The following is a 24,303-nucleotide window of genomic DNA, read 5'->3' on the forward strand; positions in this document are numbered from 1 at the left end:
GTAAAGTCAGTTGTCAGAGTAAAATGTTGGAGAAATACTTCCTTTTTTTATTAAGATAAATTGCCATGTCCCACCACAGCCTCCTCAGTAGCTGGGACTAAGGCATGTGTCACTACACCTGGTTCTTTCAGAGAGTGTTTCACCGTATTGCCCATGCTAGCCAGGAGCCCGTGATCCTTCTGCTTCAGCCTTCCGAAGAGCCAAGACTACAGGTGTATATCACCATGCCTGGTTTTCACAGGCACAAAGCTCCCTCTGCCTAATAATAGCACCTCCCACCACAAGCTACCATGGCTGGGCCTGAAAGAATACTTTTCCTGTTTGATTACTGCAGCATTTATAAACTTATCTAGGGGCCAGTAGGTGGCATAGTGATTAAGGTGCTGGACTCCCACATGGCTGACCACGGTTAGAGTCCCGGACCCAGCAACTTGAAACTCATTCTAGGTATAATAATGGAGGAGAAGGGATTGTGGCATGGTCATCCCCTTCCTTTCTTATTCTCTGTCTGTTTGTCTCTCCAGTGAGTGCATGTGCCCTATAGCAAAAAATCTCTCAAAAAAAAAAAATGTATGAGCTTATCTATATTTGACCTTTTTATGGATCAAAGAGTGTTCAATAGTCCTTGTTATAGCCGGTGTTTACTTTGTGTAAGTTCTCATTCTGTGGATTTCTCTGGAAATTTCATTAACTTGTTTATGTAGTCAACTGTACATTATTTTAAATAAAAGTTACCAATCTAACTTTTTTAAGAGAACTTACTGATCTTCACAAAGCCAATGCTGCAAAGGATAGTGAGGCACAGGAAGCTGCTCTGAGTCGTGAAATGAAAGCTAAAGAAGAACTTTCTGCAGCACTGGAGAAGGCCCAAGAAGAAGCTCGTCAGCAGCAAGAGACATTAGCGATTCAAGTAAGCAGTGACTTCTAAACACTTGTTTATGCTTCTGCTAATTAAATAATTCATTAGCAGACTAACCAGTGACATGGTGGTCAAAGTGACTGGATCCCACATTGCCAACTGTGCATTTCTAGTCTCGATGTGTTAGCTTGAAAAACGCCAGGTGCATGTGTGTGGATGCTCAAAATCTGAAAGGAGGGAGAAATGGAGATGGGATTGTGGCATGACCATTCTGCAGTAGGTGTGCTTTCTCACCTTCCTTCTCTCTTTTTTTTAAGAATTATTTTATTTGGCTTGATTTATTTTAATTTAACCAGAGAGGGATAGAATGAGAGAAAGAGAGAGAGAGAGAGAAAGTAAGAAAGTAAACCACCAAATCTGAGACTTGAACCACAGTTAGCCATGTGGGAGTCCAGCGCCCTTAACCACCACGCCACCTGCCGGCCCCTTTCCCTCTCTCTAAATGTCTCCCCTCAGATGAGCGCATGCACCCTGTGGCAAAAAAAAAAAAAAAAGGAAAAATAATCATTAGCTAATTTTAATCAAACTTTATTCAGTGGACATGTGTTAAATTTCTGTTGGCCATTTTTCAGAGTATTAGGATTGTGCTAATTGTATGTAATAGTGTGTGTTTTTAAAGTGATGCTTATGTTACACTAGCATTGCTTAGTCTTTTTTTTTTGTGAGTTTCAAATCTGCTTAAGAACATTATGAAAGGTAGAGATCCTCTTATCAGAAAGGCACACATGTGTACATTAAGTATTTATAATTTCAAGAGAATCTGTCTAACTTCTTAACTCATTCATAACATCTGTGGGAGTTAATGAACCTCAGATGAAAGAAGAAAAAAACAAAATTTAGCTGACTTTGTGTTATCAAACTATCAGTTAATGAACATTTGAGTTGCTTATACCCTTTGGCTATTATAAATAATGCTACAGGGCCAGCAGGTGGTGTGGCCCTTAAAGGTGCTGAATGCCCACATGACTGACCATGGTTTGAGTCCTAGACCTACCTGGTGGCTTGCTTTCTTAGTTTCCCTCTCCCTCCTTCTCTCTCGGTCTCTGATGACAGCATGTACCCTGTAGCAAATTAAAAATAATAATAGGGGCCAGCAGATGGCATAGCAGTTACGTCACATGGCTGACCACAGTTTGAGTGCAGGACCTGGTGGCTTAAAATCATGCCAGGCATGTGTGCATGCATCCCAAGATCCTAGGAGGAGAACAGAGGAGAAGGGATTGAAGTGTGGCCATCCCCCTAGGGGTGTGATTTCTTACTTTTCCTCTCACCATCTCTGTCTCTCTCCAGGAAATGTGTATACCCTAAGGCAAAAACCTCTTTAAAAAATAAATAAAATTAAATAAATAATTTAAAATACATAAATAATGCCACTATAAATATTGATATACAAATTTTTGTATGAACTTGTATTTTAAATTCTCCCTATGGCTTCAATATGGTCTGTTGGTATTCTTTATTATATATATGAGACCCTGGTCAAATGTAGAATTTGTAAATATTTTCTCTCTTTCTGTGGGTGGTTTTGCATTTTCTTAATATTATCTTTGGATGTAAAAGTGTTTTTAATTTTGATGAAGTCCATCTTACCTGTTTTTTTTTTTTTTTCTTTTGTCATTCTTGCATTTGGTGTTATATTTAAGAAACTCTTGTTTAATCCAAAGTCATGCAGATTTTCATCAGTTTGTTTCTAAGAGATTTTTAATCTTATCTCTCACATTTAGGTTTTTTTATATGTGGATGTCCAGTTGTCCTAGCACCTTTTGTTGAAAAAAACTCCTTTCCTCATCAGTGATAATGCACTTTTGCTTTAATTTTACATTTTTGAATATGAAAAGCATTACATGATTTAAAGCAAGAGCTTTGTAATAGCTTTTTTATCTGTACACATATTTTATTGTACATACACATTCACTTATATGCATATTTATTTTGTATCCCTCATCCTCTTTACATAGAAGATATTTACTGGTTCAGCTGCAATGGCACAGGCGATATGGTGCTTCTCTTTAGGGCTGCAGCTACATGGGATGTTGCAGTTTGGGTCCCAGGTTGACCTTTGACATGCCAGGCACAAGTTTGCATGCTTATGAGACTGGCTGGCTGGAAGCCCTGTGGGTATCGTGGCTTGCTTAGACTGTGAAGGATCTCTTTCATGGAAGAATAAATAGAATTTTTTTTTAAAGTTTACTATACAGTTTAACAATTTGCTCTATTTGTAAAATATCCCAGTGATCACTGTGTAGTGATCTACCATAGCTTTTTTTTATCATTTCTTTTTATAGTTTTTTTAAGCTAAACATTTTCAGCCATATGTTTAGGTTATTAATATTTTACTATTATATCCCTTATGCTTCTGCTATTATGTGGATAATAGAATATTAATATTTTAAATTAAAAATACATTAGAACAATAATAAAAGTTGAGGGAATGGGAAGTGTAGAGTGTTTGGGGCTACCATTCATAAAATGATCACCTTTTAAAAGAACTATCAATTTTGTGTATTAATCCTTGTCCTGATTTTTACATACATATTTTTAACACTTGATATCATAAATATTACTTATTATTGTTTCATTTAAGATTAAATCACATTTTTTGCATGCTTTATGCAGTCATAATTTTTAATAGTTATATTCATTTAGGTGAACAATTGCAATTATAGATTACTGCTGATAGGTATTTAGAATATTTCCACTTATATTTTGCTTTTGCTAGCCTAGCTAACTTTGTAGGAACATCTCTGTATGGTTATATACCTGTTTCCATAGAATAAATTCCCAGTACTGACAGGGCCAAGTAAAAGGATGTGAGAGAAGTGTAATGATTGTTTAATCATATTGTCATTACATTTTCCAAAAAGACTGTGGGAGTTATAATGTGTACAGCTTTATGTGAATAAAGCATCTAGTTGTTTTTATTTTTTGTTTTGTTTTGTTTTTTCATTTTTGTCATAGAGTGCCAGAGACAAATAGGGAGAAGGAAAGTGAGAAACCACCCCCTGGGGGGGTTTCCACCTGCAGTCCCGTCTCCTTCATTCTCCTTTTGGGATTTTGGGTACGGATGCACACATACTTTGTGTGATTTTTCAAGCTACTGGGTCTGGAACTCTAACCATAATTGGCCATATGAGAGTCCAACACTTTAATCACTTTGCCACCTACTAGCCCCCAAGTCCTAGCTTTTATAGCTCATAGAGGTTTTGTTACATTGTGCATTATGGCAAATGTTTATGGGAGTATTATATCTCCTTCAGTATTGCGTGGCTGTGGCTGTGCTTTCTTAATTTTATATGCTCCCCTTTGCCTAGTAGAGTGTTTTCCTAAGTAGGTATTGAATATACATGGTTTTGGAATTGCTTGATGAATGAGATTTGCAATGAACATATATAAAAGCTCATTGGATAGAAAGGATGCATGAGCAGTGAATCAACACGATGCAAAATATGTAGTTAGCAGGAAGTTTCAGTATACTTTGACATTGTTTGTGACAGTATGTTATTTCTCATAAAGGTGGGAGATCTTAGGTTGGCACTGCAACGTGCAGAACAAGCAGCAGCCAGAAAAGAAGATTATTTACGCCACGAGATCAGTGAACTTCAGCAGGTACTGTCATCATTTTCCTAAATGCAAGTCCAAGGAGTATGTGCTTTCCTAGACATAGTGAATGACTCAGTAGGGGGCCAGCAGTAGCAGTGGCGTGATGGTTGAGACGATTCATTTCCACATGGCTGACCTTGGTTCAAGTCTTGGACCTAGGGGCTTGAAAATTCTGCCAATTGTGTGTGTGTGCATCCAAAATTTCGAGAGGAGATTGGAGGAGAAGGGATTGCAGTGTGGCCATCCCCTTTTGAAGATAATTTCTCACTCCCCCCACCTCTGGCAAATGCACGTGCCCTATGGTAAAAACCTAAAAAGACAGAAGACCCAATGGATAATGTTCATGGAATTGAAAAGATTGCTACCACTCCTACCATTTACTGTATTTTTATGGCTTATGTGAATAAAGTCAGAGTGGGTATATAAAATATATACAGGAATATTCTTTATTTTATATGAAATAATCTTATGATAGATTTATTATATATTTAGTATAGTTTTTTATTTGTGGTAGTACTAGTGGGTTTATCAATGATTACCAGTCTTTGGTTACATTGGGGCAAATAATTAGTGCCTAGTTTTTATGCCACTAGTCTATTAATTTTCAGTCAGTAACTATGCCCAGGAAAGGGGAGAGGAAATAATACTTAACAGTGATCATTCTGGTTTTATAAATTCTTAAAATTATTTGGACGAGGAGACAACTAACTAGGGCTTAGGATGAACTCTTTTTTTTTTTTTGCCTTTTAAGTTTTCAAAGATTATCTTAGAAATGGTTTGTAAAGAAGCATTTATTTAGAGAGGTTATTATTCAGTATTTAGTTTAGCTCTGTTTGAAGGATTAAACAGAAAAATAATTTTGTGAAAAAGCATATAATTCTCTGTTGGCAAAGTAATTTTTCTAGAAATCTCCCGTAAAGATTAGGCTTGCTAATATATGTGTTGTGCTGCTGTCAGTGGTAATGACTTAAAAATTTTGTGATTCAGAGACTCCAAGAAGCAGAGAATCGAAACCAAGAACTGAGTCAAAGTGTTTCATCAACAACGAGACCATTACTTCGACAAATAGAAAATTTACAAGCAACTCTAGGGTCCCAGACATCGTCGTGGGAGAAGCTAGAGAAGAATCTTTCTGATAGGCTTGGTAACTACTTGAGCTTCTATACTCAGTTCAAAAGCCCTTCCATCTTGTTTGTAGAATTAGGAAAATAGTATGAAATTGGAATTCACTAGTTCTGATAGTTTTATTCTCTGTGTATATATAGATTTTTACCTATCCTCCTTTCCATATTTATAACACTTTAGCTGTGACTCTTTCAAATTATTTTTTTCCCTTACACAATGTGTCATATACTCACCAAAATACTTATGTGTTTTCTTTCATTCATTTTCACAAACTACTACACTCAAGTTTTTTTCTTTGTCCTTTGCTAAATCTGACCCCTCTGTAACTTGCCTGCAGTAGTGTAGGAGGTAGAGGACTAGGTATAATTCTAGACAGTGGTAGAAATGTAAGTGCAGAGAAAGGTCTAAGGACTCAAGATCAAACCCCAGAAGAAATACTAAGGAGTCTGAGGTTCCGTATTCTTCTTTACAGAGAAGCCCCAAGTTGTCCTTCAGTGCTGTAAATAGAACAGTATCGTTCCAAGTTGTTTCTGTGCAAACACAGACAGGTAGTACATGTATATTCTAGATAGCCCAGAAGCTAGCAAATTCATGAAAAGTTAATGTATGCCTTCCACACCTAAAACTAACTGTAATTTGAGAGAGATGCTTAGTGATAAAAGCAGACACGAGTGTGACATGGACTGAGTATTTTGTTTTGCTTTGGATCGTCCAGCCAGGTAGTTGAGCGAGTCACTTACCTTGCTCTAGATTCTCTCTGGGCTGCTGTTAGTGAATCAAGAGGAAAGAACTGGTAGCTCCACATAGTATTTGTGGATTCTCGGTGTCTTCGAGGCTACTATCATGGCGAGAGAGAAGTTTGGTAAATAAGGTTCTGGTCTCCTCCAGGGTGCTTTAGTGAAAGTAAGCCTCCTTTATCTTATCTCCTTTTTTATTGGAGTTCCATCTAAGAGTTTATCTGGAAAAAGATTCATCTGCTTAAGAAAAAAATCAGTGAGCTGGATGAATCTTCATATATATTTTAATTTATAGAAATTTAGGTTTTTATTTGTTGATAATACCTTTTTTGAGACACACTATATGAAATGTATCTGAAATGTATTCCTTTTGAAATGGTTATTTATTTAGCATTAACAGAAAGCTAGTACCTGATACTTCTGCGGTTTTTGGACTGGAATCTGTATTTCCTTGGGGATGTGTAGCATTGTGGCAGAATGTAAAAGCCACACGACAGATACATCAAGGAATGCAATTAGAAAGGAGCATTGATGCAGTGTGCAACAAATGTGAAATGTAAAACAGAGGCATGATTACCTCTACTTCAGGGGAGAAAAAAAACACATTTTTACCCTAGTTATATATCAGACTCTTATTCCCTGCTCTTTTTTAGTTGAAACTTTTTATTGAGAGAAGTGTAGACTCACATACCAACCTGTAAGATATAATATAGAAAGGTGCCTAGCACACTTTGTCTGATTTCCCCAAATGTTGAAATTTAGCAAAAATCAATGTCAGCCAGGGTATTGACATTGATAGAATATATCTATTTTATTCAGTTTCCCATTTTATTGGCACTCACTTGTGTATGTGTATATTAAATTCTATACAGTTTGCAGCTTGTGTAGGTTCATGTGTTCATCATCGTAGATAGTGTTGAACACTTCCCAAACCAGAGATCCCTCATGTTGCCCTTTTATAAACATACTTACCACCTTCTCAAGAATCCCCTTTTCTTTCCCAAGTCCCTGGCTAACCCCAGTCTGTCCTCCTCTTCTAAAATTTTGTCATTTCAAAAATGTTATATAAATAAAATAGTTCTACATGTGGCATTTTGGTAGTGGAGTGTTCATTAAGCATAATTCCACAGAGGTTAGTACAAGTTGATGTTTGTATCAGTAGTTTAATTTTTTTTATTGCTGAGTGTTATTCCGTGGAACATGTTTACCAATTTGTTTAACCAGTCACCTGATAAAAGATATCTGGGCTTGTTCCAAATTTTGGCTATTACAGATAAAGCTGCTATGAACATTAAATGGGAATATAAGCTTTTATTTCTCTGGATAAATGCTGAAGTGTGCAGTTGCTGGATTTTATGGCAGTTACATGTTCAGCTTTTTAATTTTTAAGAAAATCCAAAACTGTTTGCAAGAATGTATGAGAGTAATCCAGTGAGAAAGCAAGCCACTAGGTCTGGGACCCAAACCGTAGTCTGCTGTATGGGAGTCCAGTGCCCTTAACTACCACGCCACCTGCTGGCCCCAGTAATCTTGTTTCTTTACATCCTTCTTAGCATTTTGTTTCTGTTTTTTGTTGTAGTTGTTCAGACAGATGTGTAAATAAATCTCATTATGATTATAATTTGCATTTCTCTAATGGTTAATGATGGCAGACATAATTTTATGTGCTTATTTTCCATTTGTTCATCCTCTCCAGTGAAATATCTGTGTCTTTTTCATATTTTCTAACTGAATTGTTTTTATTTTCACTGTTGTGTTTTGAGAGTTCTTTATAAGTTCTAGATCCTTGCATTTTTGTCTGTTTATAACTTGTTCTTTTATCCTCTTTGCATAGAACAAAAGTTTAAAATTTTGAAAGAGTCCATTTTTTTGGTTTTTCTTTCTATAGATCATGCTTTTGGTGTCAAATCTAAGTACTCTTTGCATAGCCTTAGATCCTGAATATTTCTCCTTTTTGTTTTTTCTAAAAGTTTGATAGTCTTACATTTTGCACTTAAGAATCCATTTTGAGTGAATTTTTGTATCTGATTGTAACTTTTAGGTTGAGCCTCTTTTTCTTTTGTTTTATTTGGCCTATGGTTGTCCAGTTGACCCAGGACTGTTTATCAACTCACTACTCTTTTAATACAAGGCTTTAGTTTCATATATTTGGGGAAAGGAATGATGAAGTAGGTATAAGGTAAGATTAGGTAGTCCTGCCTTAGGCAATGAGTACTTACCAGTTTTAGGTGGCTATTTGAGTCCTTGAAAGTGTGAAGTAAGAATCAACTTGGGATCTTCGCGTCTCAGATCTGTGTATATGTGATTTTTCTTTCCGTCCTGTGATCAGGTGAATCCCAGACCTTGTTGGCAGCAGCAGTGGAAAGAGAACGTGCGGCTACAGAAGAACTCCTTGCCAACAAGATCCAGATGTCTTCTGTGGAGTCACAGAATTCTCTCTTAAGACAAGAAAATAGTAGATTTCAGGCCCAGCTAGAATCAGAGAAAAATAAGCTAAGAAAACTGGAAGATGAAAATAATAGGTGAGCATGGTGTTTTTTTGAGTGGTATTCTTGGTAGTTTCCTGACATTTTAAAGCACTTTTAAAGGTGTATTAGTGGCTTTTAGCTTCATAATGCTCAAAACTAAAAGTAAATAGTTGCAATGATTAAGGCTATCACCATTAGTAATCAGATATTGTGGCAACTTAATACTGATATTCACTGGGCCTGACCTAGGTTCTTGAAACTGTGACATGTTCTATATATATTTGCATTTTTTCCTAGGGGCTCGTAATGCCACAAAATGGTTTGGAGACCACTTACTAGAGTTCTTTTTATGATACAGGGGTTTTAGTAGCATTTCAGTCTTTCTAAATAACCATCTTAGTTCTTTGAAAACTAACTGTGGAATCCATATCCCTGTAATTATATTAAGGCTGTGATTAGTGTGTTTTTACCTTCTGAGTTCTTCCTGGAAAAATTTTTTTTTTTTTGGAGAGGTTTTCGCTATAGGGTGTGTGCGCTCGCCAGACAGAGAGAGACATAAAGACAGAAAATGAGAAATCCCCCCCCGGGGGAATGGCCACGCCACAATTCTCCATTCTCCTCCATTCTCCTCTCGGGATCTTGGGCACACACGCACACGCGCCTGGCTTGAGTTTTAAGCCACCGGGTCCGGGACGTGAACCACGGTCGACTACATGGGAGTCCAGCGACATAGCCATTACACTAACTGCTGGTTCCCTTCCTGGAAATTTTTTACTTTAAAAAAAAAATAGTTGAGGGACCAGCAGTTAGCGTTATGGCTATGTCGCTGGACTCCCATGTAGTTGACTGCGGTTCACGTCCCGGACCCGGTGGCTTAAAACTCATGCCGGGCGCGTGTGCGTGTGTGCCCAAGATCCCGAGAGGAGAATGGAGGAGAAGGGATTGTGGTGTGACCATCCCCCCTGGGGGGGTGATTTCTTGCTTTCTGTCTCTCTGTCTCTCTCTGTCTGCTTGGCGAGTGCACATGCCCTATAGTGAAAACCTCTCCAAAAAAAAGAAAAGTTGATTGGAAATGATTTATAAAGTAAACTAGCTGAGTTTTATATACATTTTCATAGAACCCCCTAGCAAGTTATTGCAGAACCTGAGCATATTATAGAATGGTGGTAGTAAAAATTATCTTGTTTAATTTCCTCTGGTTTAAGGTACCAGGTTGAATTAGAAAACCTAAAAGATGAATACGTAAGAACACTTGAAGAGACAAGGAAAGAAAAGGTATTTGTCTAACTAATGTTCACTCTAGTTCGAGCTCACATTAGAGAATGGCTGGGGACAGTGGTAAACTAACGAGATGACAAGATGGTGCAGATAATACTGCTACTAGTAAAGCAAATAATAATTTAAGCTTTATTCCCCTAACTGTGAGATTGACTTCATTGTGATGCATGAATTAGTATCAGAGAAATGATCTAATTATCTCTCTCTCCCTTAGACTCTGTTGAATAGTCAGTTAGAAATGGAAAAAATGAAAGTTGAACAAGAAAGAAAGAAAGCCATTTTTACTCAAGAAGCAATAAAAGAAAAGGTATTGAATTTTGAATTGATTTTGTTTGTTTGTTTTGGGTATAACCATTCAGTAGCCATTGTGATTAATCACTGATTGTTTTGTGTTGTAGTTTTAGTTATCTTTTATGAGTACTTTTTTTTTCTTAAGAGAGATTTTTGCTATAGGACATATGCATTTGCTGGAGAGACAGAGAGACAGAAAGCAAGAAATCACCCCCTGTGGGGGGATGGCCACACTGCAATGCCTTCTCCAGTCTCCTCTCAGGATTTTGAGCATATATAGCACACACACCCAGCAGGCATTTGAAGCTGCCAGATTCAGGACTCGAACTGCAGTCGACCATGCGAGAGTCTAGCAATGTAACCTTTACGCCATTTGCTGGTCCTTTTGAGTGCTATTCTTATTAAAATCAATAAAGTGATGAATTCCAGTAGTATAATCAGTCTCAGTTCAGATTCCAGACCAACCTAAACTGGCAGGATGCAGCAGTACATACCTGTAATCCTAGCTAACCAGGATTCTGGAGCAGAGGATGGCAACAGGAAGACTGTCAAAGATAACCGCCTCTTCTCCCTTCATCCTGCCGCTGTGCATGTGTTCCCTCCCTTATGCTCTCTTTCATTAAAAAAAGTACACCAAAAAAATGAATAATCCTGAAACTGGATTATAAAATTCAGAAGTTTATTTTATTTTATTTAACTAATTTTTTGAGACATTTTTGCTATAGGGCATATAGGCTCAGTGAAGAGACAGAGATATAGAGACAGAAAGTGAGAAATCACCCCTCTGGGGGAATGACCACAGTCCCTTCTCCATTCTCCTCTTGGGATTTTGGGCACACACACAGATGGACCCAGTGCAAGTTTGAAGCTGCCAGGTCTGTCACTTAAACTGCAGTCAACTACATGAGAGTCCAGCGACGGTAACCATTTTGCCATCTGCTGGTCCCTCATAAGTTTTTTTTAAAGAAATAGGTTTAATTAGTCTTTTATATCATGAAGCAGTTAGTTCATAAATTGCTTCAACAAAATTGTTCTTATTCCATTAAAAAAATAAAATGAATTATGTTCTTATAATATAAATGGGCGCTGTGATAATCGACCAAGTCTACCTACTTTTTTAATACTAAAAAGTATACCTTTGAGAGGCCAGCAGATGGCATGCTAGTTAAGAGTGCTGGACTCCTACATGGTCGACCGCAGGTTTGAGTCCCAGACCTGGCAACTTGCTTTCTCTCTCTCTCTCTCTCACTCACTCGCTCGCTCTGTTTCCTCTCTGGTCAAATATAAATAAATAAAGTTAAATAAAATAATTATTTTAAAAATATACCTTTGATAAGTCTTCAGAAATCATATCTATTGAGTCATTGGAAAAGTCATGACATGTTTTTTCATGTTTTTCTATTTAAAAATGTGTCATGACTTTTCTGACAACCCAATAACATTTCATGGGGAAGTTAGAGTGAATTTTTGTTCACCTTAATCCTATAAAATTTTCTTTTTCTCCATATCATTTTGTTTCCTAATCTAAACAGGATTTTCTTTTTCTTTTTTTTTAACTCCCTAAGGAACGGAAGCCATTTTCTGTTTCTAGCACTCCCACCATGTCACGCTCAAGTTCAATAAGTGGAGTTGATATGGCAGGACTACAGACATCTTTCCTATCTCAGGTGATGTTACCTTTCTTAACGTGTGTACTTTCTTAAACTGAATAATGAAGATGGGAATGTGCAAATGACAGATGAGCTGTCACCATGACTGTGCCATTCCATAGGCAGTTCATCTGGATGTAATTGCTGTGAGGGAAATATAGACGATTTTCTGCCTTGGAGAGTCATGGACATATTAAAACAAGAATTGACAGAACGATTTTGCTTGAACCTGATAATGGAAGACAGTCGATTGTAAATGAACAACTGTTTTTGTTTGTTTGTTTGTTTGTTTGTTTTTAATTATCATAGGATGAATCTCATGATCTTTCATTTGGACCAATGTCTGCATCAGCAAATGGAAGCAACCTTTATGATGCTGTTAGGATGGGCGCAGGATCAAGCATCATTGAAAATCTGCAGTCTCAGCTAAAGCTAAGGGAAGGAGAAATTGCTCATTTACAGGTATTAGAAAAATTAAATGTAGAGTAAATGAAATTTTGAGGCTAAGTGGTATTGTTCATTTCCACCTTAATTCTGAGCAAATTGAGAAATAAGAAACAATGACATGTGGAACCCCAAATGTGTCACCTGGACTAATGATAAAGACTAGTTGAAGGTTGACTTTGTAGCCTAGTGGTTAAGGCAGCCACATGGCGAACTCTGGTTTGAATCCTGGCCTTGGTGGCTTGAAAAACACATGTGCCCAGAATCCCAACAGGATGTAGAAATGGAGAGGGGGGTTGTGGTGTAGCCATTCCTCATGAGGGGTGCTTTCTCCTTTTCTCTTTCTTTGTCTCTGGTGAGTGCATGATCCCTCTGGTATAAGTTTTTTTTTTTTTTTTTTCCTTTTTTTTTTTTTTGGAGAGATTTTTGCTATAGGGCGCGTGCGCTTGCCAGACAGACAGAGAGAGACATAGAGACAGAAAGCGAGAAATCACCCCTCAGGGGGATGGTCACGCTGCAATCCCTTCTCCTCCATTCTCCTCTCGGGATCTTGGGCATGCATGCACACGCGCCCGGCGTGAGTTTTAAGCCACCGGGTCCGGGACGCGAACCGCAGTCGACTACGTGGGAGTCCAGCAACATAGCCATTACGCTAACTGCTGTTCCCCCTCTGTTATAAGTTTTTAAAAAGAGACCAGCAGGTGGCTTTGTGGTTAAGGTGCTCCCACACGGCCAATTGAGTCCTGGACCCGGTGGCTTGAAAATTATGCCAAGTGCATGCAGCAAGAGAAAAAAATCCAAAGAAAAGAATGGAGGAGAAGGGATGGAGGCATAGCCACCCATTCTGGGTATGCTTTCTCACTTTCTCTCTCTGGCAAGCACATGTGCCCTATGGCAAAAACCTTAAAAAAAAGATAATGTAGTGAGAAATGTTCAAATGGTTCACCTGTTTTTGGTATTAACTTGGTATACTCCAAAATAGGTAAAACTTACATTCTCTTTTAGTGCTTTTAGGTCTTTGAAAAGATTAATCTAAGAAGAACCTGAATTTGCTGGAAATAGATTGAGTTAATCTAAATACCCTACTTGTTTGTATAGACAATATTGCTGTACTTTAGGGCCCTAATAAAATTCTGTGGTAGTCCTGATAGCTTCTGTCTATACAGCCCAAATAGTCAGGGCTATGTTAAAGTATATTTTTATTCTTCTAGGTTCTTGTAATAAGTTAGAATAGCTGGAAAGTACATAATTTCCTAAGATTAGAGAAAAATTATGGCTGAGCCACCAGGTGGTACAGTGGTTAAGGTGCTGGATCCCACGTGGTTGACTCTATTGTTCAAGTTCTAGACTCAGTGGCTTGAAAAAAAACATGCTGGGCATGTGTGTACATGCATGCCCAAAGTCCTGAAAGGAGAATGGACAAGGGGATTGAGGTGTGGCCATTACCCTCTGGAGGGTAATTTCTCACTTTCCTATCTCTCTGTCTCTCTTGGGAGAACATGCACCCTATAGCAAAAATCTAAAAAAAAAAAAAAAAATGGCTGCATTTCTCAAATAAATGATTGGATCTTTAGTTTTCTGTCTCCTACATAGTAAACTTCTCTTGGGAGAACATGCACCCTATAGCAAAAATCTAAAAAAAAAAAAAAAATGGCTGCATTTCTCAAATAAATGATTGGATCTTTAGTTTTCTGTCTCCTACATAGTAAACTATATAAATGGTATACCTCTGAGAAAAGGTGGTCCCCTTTCCCTGCCACTGTTTCCTTTTACTTAAGACAGGGTAGGCTCAGAGTCATATGTTGACAAACATATGTCTTTTAAAATAACACATTACATGATTTTATTAGTAGGAATATTAAACATGATATCTTTTGATTTAAACTGTTTTCTGATGATGTTTTCCAGCTGGAAATTGCCAATCTAGAAAAAACCCGATCAATAATGGCCGAAGAACTAGTCAAATTAACAAATCAAAATGATGAACTTGAAGAGAAAGTGAAGGAAATACCTAAACTTCGAACTCAGCTAAGAGTAAGTATTCTTAAGGATAAATCTAAGATTTTTTTTTTAAAAGAATTATTTTTTTCAGGGAACCAGCAGGTGGCGTGGTGGTTAAAGCGCTGGCCAACGCCGACCAGGGTTTGAGTCCTGGACCTGGTGGCTTGCTTTCTCCCTTTCCCTTTCCCTTTCCCTTTCCCTTTGCCTTTCTCTTTCTCTCTGTGTCTCTCTCTGGTCAAATTAAAATAAATGAATGAATAAATAAATTTTTAAAAAGATTTATTTTATTTAACTTTAATTAATTAATTAATTAATTATTTTAATTTGACCAGAGAGGGACAAAGTAAGAGAGAGTGGGAAAGTAAGAGAGCAAGCCGCCAGGTCTAAGACTTGAACTGCTGTCAGCCATGTGGAAGTCCAGCACCCTGAACTACTACACCACCTGCCGGATCTGATCTAAGATATTTTAACCCAGTTAGACCTAGCTCATATTTTAGGTTTACATAAATGCATATGTATGTTCTAGTGATTTCTTTGAAAACTAAAAGTATATTAACATTTGAGTGAAGAACTTTAAAGATGAATTTTTTTATTTTGCTTGTGTTGTTACACACCCAAAGTATTTTTCACAATCATGTTTAGTTCCAAAGTTTTTCACAGTCATTTTTAGTTCTAATATAGGAAAAGAGCTAATATTCACTTGACCAAAGCTCATTTATAATACTGTACTTTGCACAATATTTGTGGTGACTTGTTCATTGACGTTTTATATTTATTGGATTGTAGGAAAAGTCATGACATGTTTTTCTATGCAGAAATGCATCATGACTTTTCCAGTGACACAAAATATACACACACACACACAAATCACAGGAGTTACATTTGTATGTTAGGAGACACTGTGAGAAATATATGAGAATATATTTTCTTACAGTTTTTAATATAGGCTTCATGCCAGGTAATACTTAATCTACAATGATCCAGGGAGACCACAATTAATGAGAAGGAAGCCACATATGGGGAGAATTGTAGATTTAGTGGAGAAGTTTATTATACTGATAACCCATCTAGCTTTTTGTTTTATGTTTTTTTGTTAATTCCTTTTTTTACCGTTTATACTAACACAGATAGGAGTGTGTTTAGGAAATGAGTATTGTATTAAAATTAAGTTTACTGTTGACTTATATATGATAACAAATATTAAAGATGTTCTGGGGGCACCAGAGGGCATTGTGGTTAAGGTGCTGGACTCACACATGACTGATCGGGTTTGAGTCCCGGAACTGGCAGCTTGAAAATCATGCTCAGTGCATGTGCATGCATACCCAAAATTTCTTTTTCTTTCTTTTTTTTTTTTTTTTTGAGAGGTTTTTGCTATAGGGCGCGTGTGCTCACCAGACAGAGACAGAGAGACAGAAAGCGAGAAATCATCCCCCAGGGGGGATGGCCACACCGCAATCCCTTCTCCATTCTCCTCTCGGGATCTTGGGCACGCACGCACACGCACCCGGTGTGAGTTTAAGCCACCGGGTCCGGGACTCGAACTATGGTCGACTACATGGGAGTCCAGCGACATAGCCATTACGCTAACTGCTGGTCCTCATACCCAAAATTTCAAGAGGAGAGTGGATAAGAAGGGACTGTGGCATGGCTATCCCCCCGTGAGAGAGCAGTGATTTCTCATGTCCCCTCTCCTTTTCTCTCTCTGTTGAGCACACATGCCCTATGGCAAGAACATTAAAAAAAAATTTTTTTTTAATAAAAAAAAGTTCTGTACAGTTATATTAAACTTTGTAAACAAATATATTTTGCAGGATTTGGATCAAAGATACAATACTATTCTGCAGATGTATGGGGAAAAAGCAGAAGAGGCAGAAGAACTTAGATTGGATCTTGAAGATGTAAAAAATATGTACAAGACTCAAATAGATGAACTTTTAAGACAAAGGCTCAGTTAACTTCTGAAAATTGAATTCCTTCCAAACTGAATGTACATGTTTAATATCTAAATGCAGACTTCCAATAAATTCTTTTATAGAATTTGAAAATGAGATTTACTGTAGAGTGCAAAAATTTTCTTAAATATTGTTTTATAGTATATAGCAATATTTGCAGTTAAATTATTTTGTGCAATATTTGAACTTTATTTTTGAAACTATTCTTTAAAGATTTATTTTTTAAACCATCCAATTTTTTTTGTTTGCCTTGAATAGCACAGAGATTTATTATTTTGTCCTTTTATCAACATGGCCAGGTAAGAAGAATAGTGTTCATATATATATTGTAGATGTCTAATTAACTGTATCTATAATTTGTATGTGTTTGTATATATTGAGATCATTTAAAGAGTAATATTAACATATTGGAAAACTTTATCCTTCAATATATCTAATTATTACTCATGAAAATATACATTAGGTATTCAAGTAAAAAAGTTATTAAACCTGTGGTTATTAAATTTTAAACTTTTTTATTTCTTTTAAAAGCAGAAGTCACACTGACACTATCTAAAATTTGAAAAGTGAATAATTTATACTTTGAAAAGTTTTTTGGATTGAAAATTTATTATGCCCACCTTCCACACTTGTACAAATTCTGGTACTGTCTGGTGAAAGAGGTACATATTCAAAGTTTCCTAAGCTAATTGGATAGTGGAAAAAGTTTGTAATGATAATGTGAGGGCATCAGTGACATTTAGTGATTTTTGAAGAGATGTTTTACTGCCTTATAAGATGAATCAAAAGCAGTGAAGTTATTAAGATAATTTAATCTTTAAAAATTACTTGTTCACATTTTGTGAATCTGTATCTCTGGCACATTAAAAATGAATGTTTTGTATAACAGACTATAGAACAAAATACAGGCTGAGTATCTCTAGTCCTAAATCTAGAATGCTTCAAAATCTGAAGCATTTGCACCTAAGTGAGACAAGTAGAAAATTTTACACCTGATCTATGTGACAAATGGCAGCTAAAACGCTGTAATACAAAAATACTGAATTCAGTGGGGTACAGGCAATGTATAAGCTGTATATGAAAAATAAGTGAAGTTCATGTTTAGATGGGTTCTCACTATGCATATTTAGATATTCCAAAATGTAAAACATTTGAAACACTTTTGGTCCTAGGTATTTTTGGATAAAGGATACTCAACCTGTAGAAAGATTTAAAAATAAATTTAAATTTGGCATTTTTACAATTCTATGTAATTTATTATTTTACTTTTTTCTTGAAACATCACAAAAATAGTATGGGATGACTTTAGAAGATAGGTATGTGTTTTTCAAAATGTTATTTCCCTGAGAAGTTAACTAGAATGTTTTGGACCTGTGAACTGTTGGTTTGTTGGAAAAGTCATGACATATTTTTTGATTTTCTATGCAAAAATGTGTCATGACTTTTTCAGCACCCTAATATCTTGATACATTTTATTACCAACAATCGTTTAACTGCTTTTACTTGCATGAAAAAAAAAAGAAAACTCTCATATAATTTTTAAATTTTAAACACTAGTACCTTGGAGGATAGCTATTTTGAAGGACTGAGAGAACTTTTCAGGGCAATTCAAGAGACCTCATTTTCTTTTTATATTCAGATAGTATTTCTGTCATTGGATCTCTGACTTGTAGCACTAATAAATACTCTTTCAGTATGAACCAAATTTGTAATAATAGTTTTCTGTATTTTAGTGGTTAAAAAGCATTCTGGGGCCAGCAGGTGGCGTGTTAGTTAAGGTGCTGGACATGGCTAACCATGGTTCAAGTCCTGGACCTGGTGGCTTGCTTTCTCACTTCCCTTCTCTTTCTATGGTTGAATTAAAAAATAATAATTATAAGATAAATTATATAATTCTTTTTAAGAAAAGAATTCTAATAACTTTTCATCCTCTTGATTTTACTTTATTTTTTAATTGATAAAAGGTGCTTAGGCTGGCCAGAGAGAAAAGTAAAAAGCACCCTATAATGGTGCATGGTCATGCCGCAATCCTTCTCCTTCATTTCTTCATCCTATCAGAGGTTGGGGCACACACACACACACACACACACACACCTGGCATGTTTCTCAAGCCACTAGGGCTCAGATTTGAACTGCAATTGACCATGTGGGATACAGCTGCATTAATAAGTCCTGGGCCAGTCCCATGCTTTTTGTTTTGTTTTGTTTTAACCTTTCAGGTACAGAATGACAAGACTGATAGCAATAAAAAATGTACAGAGTTAGAACATAATGGAAACTTTTGCAAAATTCTGTAAAGCGTTAGAAACTAGGAATTTAGGAATTAAGAAAACTAGTTCGTTTAAAATACCTAGTACTAAAAAAGAAATGCAGAGAAAAGATTAAAATAAAATTCTTTTGTATACTCGTCAACTTTAAAATAGTAAAGTTTTTTTTCTTATCTAATATTAACATTAATAAAACTAATTCACTTAAGTTTTTTCAATATTTTCACTTTAAAAATGATAAATGGTTCTTTAAATCTCTGACTGTATGTTACCATTATTATCTTTATCCACAAATTGCTGATACTCACACTGGTCTTATTTTGATTTCTGTTTATTTAGGTCTGTCAATACATTTGTAAGTTGAGAAAGTTTAGTAAATGGGTTTCTTGAAAATCTCCAGTAAATGGCAGAATGCCTATTGAATATGAGTTGCTATGTTGTCCTGTTTGTCATTAAAACTCTTCTATCCATATTTAGTAAAATAATATTCATATTTTAGTGGACAAGAAAATAGTTTGCAATTAGATATTTTCATTCTTAAAAAAAGATACTACAAATTGTAACAATTTCAAGAATGTAAATGAAGAGTACAGGAGGCATGAACATTTTTGTTTGTTGATGTACAGGTAACTGAGCACAGATTGAAGACATCCTTTCAACTCCAGAGGCCAAATTGATACTACCATTTTTAACCTTTCCTTTGTCTCTCTTGAAACTTCAGTTGTACAGTGTTTAGCATGTGGAATGTATCAAATATTTCTTTATTGTGACTTATGATATTCTAATTATGGGTATTTTCTGACCCAGAAGAACATGAAGTTTTTCAGTTTAGTACATGAAAAGAATTTTAGAAAATTTTCTCATGATCCCTTAATTGGCATTTGATTTATTAATCAAAAATTGTATTTGAATGTGTATTAAAAGCATATGATTTATAATGTTTAGAAAGTATCCACAAGAAAATGATTGTAGATGTTTTATCTTGTTTTACTCCTATTTGTTTAGTATGTATACATGTATGTTCTAGAGTATTCTAATTTTTAAATTTTCATTAAAAATAGTTCATCTGATTTTCCCTAATCTCAGTTTTAAGCTATCAGTATAAAAACTTTAATCACATATTTTGTAAAGGGCTAAAAGTATGAATTGAACTACAGATTGTAATAATATTTTAATTCTAAATGGGAGATGATGTAAATATTATAAGCATGGATCTGATTTGAATAAAGAGTTTAAAATAGTAATAATGTATTTCATTTTTAATGCTATTTAGAGTGGTAAATACCAATGAATGAAGATAGTATTAGTTGGTGAAGAAAATGTAACTTGTATAACTTTGGAATTCATCTTGTAAGAAAATGAGGATAAACCCAAATTTTCTGTGAGTTACAGCATTAAGAGTATTTTTAGTATTAAGTACAGTTAATTAAAGATATTAAAAATATATCTTTCTAATGATATGTTTTCAGAATACATAATTCTAAAAACTTATTTATTATACTAACTGGTAATTACTGTACAGGTAGTATATGTCTGTCTTTAATCCTAAACCATATTGAGACATTGTCCTAAAATGTTAATATTTATGTATTCAAGTAATATAACAAAATAAGTTATCTTCTATTGCTGAACTTATATTGCTTTTATTATTAAGCTTGTAATGTTGATCCTTTAAGGTACTTTTAAGCTGTTGCCTTTGATGTGTGTATTTTACCTTTAGTGAATCAAGATTTTTTTTAAAGAATTATTTATTTAATTTTATTATTCATTCATTTATTTTAATTTGACCAGAGAGAGAGACACAGAGGAAGTGAGAAAGCAAGCCACCAGGTCCAGGACTTGAACCGTGGTTGGCCATAAAGGAGTGTCCAGCGCCTTAGCCACCATGCCACGTGCTGGTCCCCCCAAGATTCTTTTATAAGATGGGTAGAATAGAAATATTTAAATACTTTTTCTCAAAACAAAGAGAAATCTTAAAATGTTTCAGTAATCTACAGTTGTGATAGAGACTTAAGTGTTAGAGCTATTTGGAATTCCCCATCCCACCCCACTCCCAACTAAGCTAAACTTAATACTTAGGACTTCAAATAATACTGAATAAGGGCCAGTGGGGAGTTTTTCAGTTTGCTCAACATTAAATGCTCTTTTTGCCTTTAATGTTAGTGATGGGCATAGCGTGGTAGCCATGTTTCCTTCAGTTTTGTATCATGCCAGGTTCATTCATCTCTTTCAAGATTACAATCGGGACTAGCAAATGGTGTGATGGTTACATCGCTAGACTCCCATGTAGTCAACTGCGGTTCGAGTCCCAGACCCGGTGGCTTAAACTCAGGCTGTGCGTGTGTGCCCAAGATCCCGAGAGGAGAATGGAGGAGAAAGGACTGCAGTATGGCCATCCTTCTTTGGGGGTGATTTCTCGCTTTCTCTCTGTCTCTCTCTGTCTTTCTGACGAGTGTACACCCCCTGTAGCAAAAACCTCTCCAAAAATAAATAAATAAATAAATAAATAAAGATTACAATCTGATTTTTTTTTCTTTTTTTGGAGAGGTTTTTGGTATAGGGCGCGTGTGCTCGCCAGAGAGACAGAGAGAAAGCGAGAAATCACCCCCAAAGAAGGATGGCCATACTGCAGTCCTTTCTCCTCCATTCTCCTCCCAGGATCTTGGGCACATATACACATGTGCCTGGCATGAGTTTAAGCCACCGGGTCTGGGACTCGAACCGCGGTTGACTACATGGGAGTCCAGTGACAGCCATTACACTAACTGCTGGTCCCACAATCTGAATTTTTTTAAGAGAAATTTTTTGCTATAGGGCATATGTGCTTGCTGGAGAGACGGAAAGACAGGGAAAAAAAGAGGCTTTGGACCCTTAACTATTGGGTCCTACTTCTCTTACAGCTTTTCTTTAAAATTATAATCAAATAGATCAACTGTAGCAGAAAATAAATCAGCTTTAGCCAAAGTTTAATCACTTAAAACTTAAATGCCTTTTTTTTTTTTTTTTTTTTTTTTTAAGTTTTGCTACAGAGTGTGTGCACTTGCCAGAGAGAGAGAAATCATCCCCTAGAGGAAATGGCCAAGCGCCAATCTCTTCTCCATTCTTCTCTCCGTATTTTGGGCACACATGCACATGCACCCAGTGTATTTTTCAAGTCACCAGGTCGAGGACTTGAACTGTGTAGTTGCCATGTGGTATTCAGCTGCCTTAATCTCAGTGCCACCTGCTGACCTTTAATACCTCTTAATTATGGTTTCAACACTTGATATCAGAGAGCCAGTAAACTAACTATATTCTGCTGGTAGTTCAGCATTTTGCTAACACTCTCTCTGAGTTGTCCAAAAAGTCCATATATGAGCAACAAACTTACAACACATTTACCAGATTGATAATGTAATATAAAAATCCTGATTATACAAAATACAAAACTACAGAACAGTATTATGAATCCCCGTATACTCACTACCCATCTTTAGTAGTGTTCCATAGTATGGCCTCTATTTACTTCATTTATACCTCACTTGTATTTTTTAAAATTATTTATTAATTCATTTCTTTTATCTTGACCAGAGAGAGGGGGGGAAAGTGAGAAATCAAGCCACCAGATCTGGGACCCAAACTGTGGTTGGGCATGTGGGAGTGTCCAGCACCTTAACCACCACATCACTTGCTGGCTCCATTTGTACTTCTCTTTTAACCCCGCACTGATTATTTTGAAGCAAGTTGCAAACAGTGATAAATAGAGCAAGAGTTCTCTTAGATGTGAAAGCTTTTTTACATAAAGAATAATGCATTTGGGACCAGCAGTTGGCATAATGGCTACGTCGCTGGACTCCCATGTAGTTGACCGCAGTTCAAGTCCTGAACCTGGTGGCTTAAACTCAAGCCGGGCGCATGTGCGTGCATGTCCAAGATCCTGAGAGGAGAATAGAGGAGAAGGGATTGCAAGGTGGCCATCCCCCGGGGGCTGATTTCTCTCTGTCTCTTTCTGGCAAGTGCACATACCCTATAGCAAAAACCTCTCAAAACAACAACAACAAAAAACAATCATTAATACTGTAAACTTCAAATAATGCCTTGCACATGCTAAACACTATTTTTTTGCTCTTATTTGGGAAAAAAAAATTCCAAATAGTATTCCTAATTTACCAGGTCCCTAGTAAACTTGTTAACAGGTCTTATAACAGTATCTAAAACAAACATTTGAAAAGCAGGTAAGTCTTTTCAAGCAATTTGTTGAGTTTCCTTATACTAAACACTGGTGACTTCATGTATCTGAGCATGTTTATTTTGACATCAACCTTCTTTTCATCAGTTAAGGAGAATCAGTATTTGGGCCAGCCAGGTGGCATGGTGGTTAAAGCAGCTGGATCCCACATTGCTAACAGCACAGTTCAAATCCTGGACTCCCCTGGCTCCAGTGGCTTGAAAACCCAAGCTGGGCTCCTGGGCTCTTTTGAGTGAATGCCCAAAATCCTGTGAGGAGATTGGAGGATTGCAGGTGGCCATCTCCATGGGGGTTGATTTCTCACTTTTCCTCTCTCCAAGGAGTACTGGCAAATTTTTTAAAAAGTTAAATCAATATTTTATAGGCAACTCTACTGTGCTCAAGACGGCCTTCCGGAAACGATAGTGCCAAGTGTAGAGACAATGGAAAACAGATGTTCAAATAATTGTAATAGTATTAAATAAGCCATGCTAATTCAAATGACGACGTTACAAGACCATAAAATTTTAACTCCGAAGAGTAGCATTTGAATTTGGCGAGTTTCTGGATAGATAAAGTATCCTTTTTAAAAATATGTGTGGACTCTAAAGTGTCCTCGCCAGCAGGCAGTCCTGTCCACTACGTTCAGTCCCCAAATCTGAAGGGGCGGCAACTTCTGCACGAAATGAAACGGTGAAAGTAAGCCTCAGTGCAACGCAGGAGGGAGGACAGGCAAGTTTCCTGCCCATCCCGTGCTGAGCCCTTTCAGCGTGCTAAGGCTTCCTCCGAGGAGCTGGGGAGTCCAGCGTCCATAAATGTCGCTAGTCTTTCCAACCCTGGGTAGGTAGGTCCCTCAGAGGCTGTCACACTAAGATTGGAGGGAGAGCGCCATAAAAAGCAGATGGTGACCCCCACCCTGTCGCCTCCGCCGGGCGCTGAGCGCTGAGTGAGCCCTGAGCCCTGCGCCCTGCCCGGCCCCGGGTCCTGCCTCCTTCGGGCTCGGGCCCGCCCCCGGCGCCGGCAGGCCAAGGTGTCCGCCTGCTCCCTGGCGCCCCCTGGCCCGGCTCTGGCGCCCGAGGTTTCCGGTGAGGGGCAGTAGCCGGTTATGACGATTGCCTCCTCCCGAGCAGACAGCGTCTCCTCCTCCTCGGTAGCCCCCGCGCCCCGACTCCAGGTGGGATTCGCTCGCGACCCGCGGAGGCTTCCTCCGCTCCTTTCCCTCTGCGGCTGCGCCCTGAGCAGCTCTCACCCCGGCGCGCCAGGGCTGCTGTGCCTGGCCTCGCCGCGACCTCCCCGGGGTTGTAGCCTCTCCACGGACGCCGCCCTCGCCTTCTCACCCTCTGCGGGCCCGAGCAGTGGGGA

The 24,303-nt window shown here is 37.3% G+C and overlaps 2 protein-coding genes across 2 annotated transcripts in view; both read left to right on the forward strand.

Annotated features, from left to right (window-relative positions):
* TMF1 (TATA element modulatory factor 1) overlaps window positions 1-17,987 on the forward strand; it is a 37,367-nt gene extending 19,380 nt beyond the window's left edge. The window contains exons 8-17 of the mRNA XM_006160353.3: window positions 754-910; window positions 4,433-4,525; window positions 5,507-5,663; window positions 8,711-8,903; window positions 10,055-10,124; window positions 10,342-10,434; window positions 11,984-12,085; window positions 12,377-12,529; window positions 14,420-14,545; window positions 16,327-17,987. Coding sequence (XP_006160415.1) covers window positions 754-910; window positions 4,433-4,525; window positions 5,507-5,663; window positions 8,711-8,903; window positions 10,055-10,124; window positions 10,342-10,434; window positions 11,984-12,085; window positions 12,377-12,529; window positions 14,420-14,545; window positions 16,327-16,470 — 1,288 coding nt within the window. The 3' untranslated portion in view covers window positions 16,471-17,987. The remainder of the gene's footprint in view (window positions 1-753; window positions 911-4,432; window positions 4,526-5,506; window positions 5,664-8,710; window positions 8,904-10,054; window positions 10,125-10,341; window positions 10,435-11,983; window positions 12,086-12,376; window positions 12,530-14,419; window positions 14,546-16,326) is intronic.
* Window positions 17,988-24,013: 6,026 nt separating this feature from the next.
* EOGT (EGF domain specific O-linked N-acetylglucosamine transferase) overlaps window positions 24,014-24,303 on the forward strand; it is a 47,377-nt gene continuing 47,087 nt past the window's right edge. The window contains exon 1 of the mRNA XM_006160355.3: window positions 24,014-24,115. Within this exon, the coding sequence (XP_006160417.2) occupies window positions 24,047-24,115 (69 nt within the window). The 5' untranslated portion in view covers window positions 24,014-24,046. The remainder of the gene's footprint in view (window positions 24,116-24,303) is intronic.

The sequence above is a fragment of the Tupaia chinensis genome, unplaced genomic scaffold (assembly GCF_000334495.1).
Source record: "Tupaia chinensis unplaced genomic scaffold, TupChi_1.0 Scaffold000682_1, whole genome shotgun sequence".
In the NCBI taxonomy this organism is placed as follows: domain Eukaryota; kingdom Metazoa; phylum Chordata; class Mammalia; order Scandentia; family Tupaiidae; genus Tupaia; species Tupaia belangeri.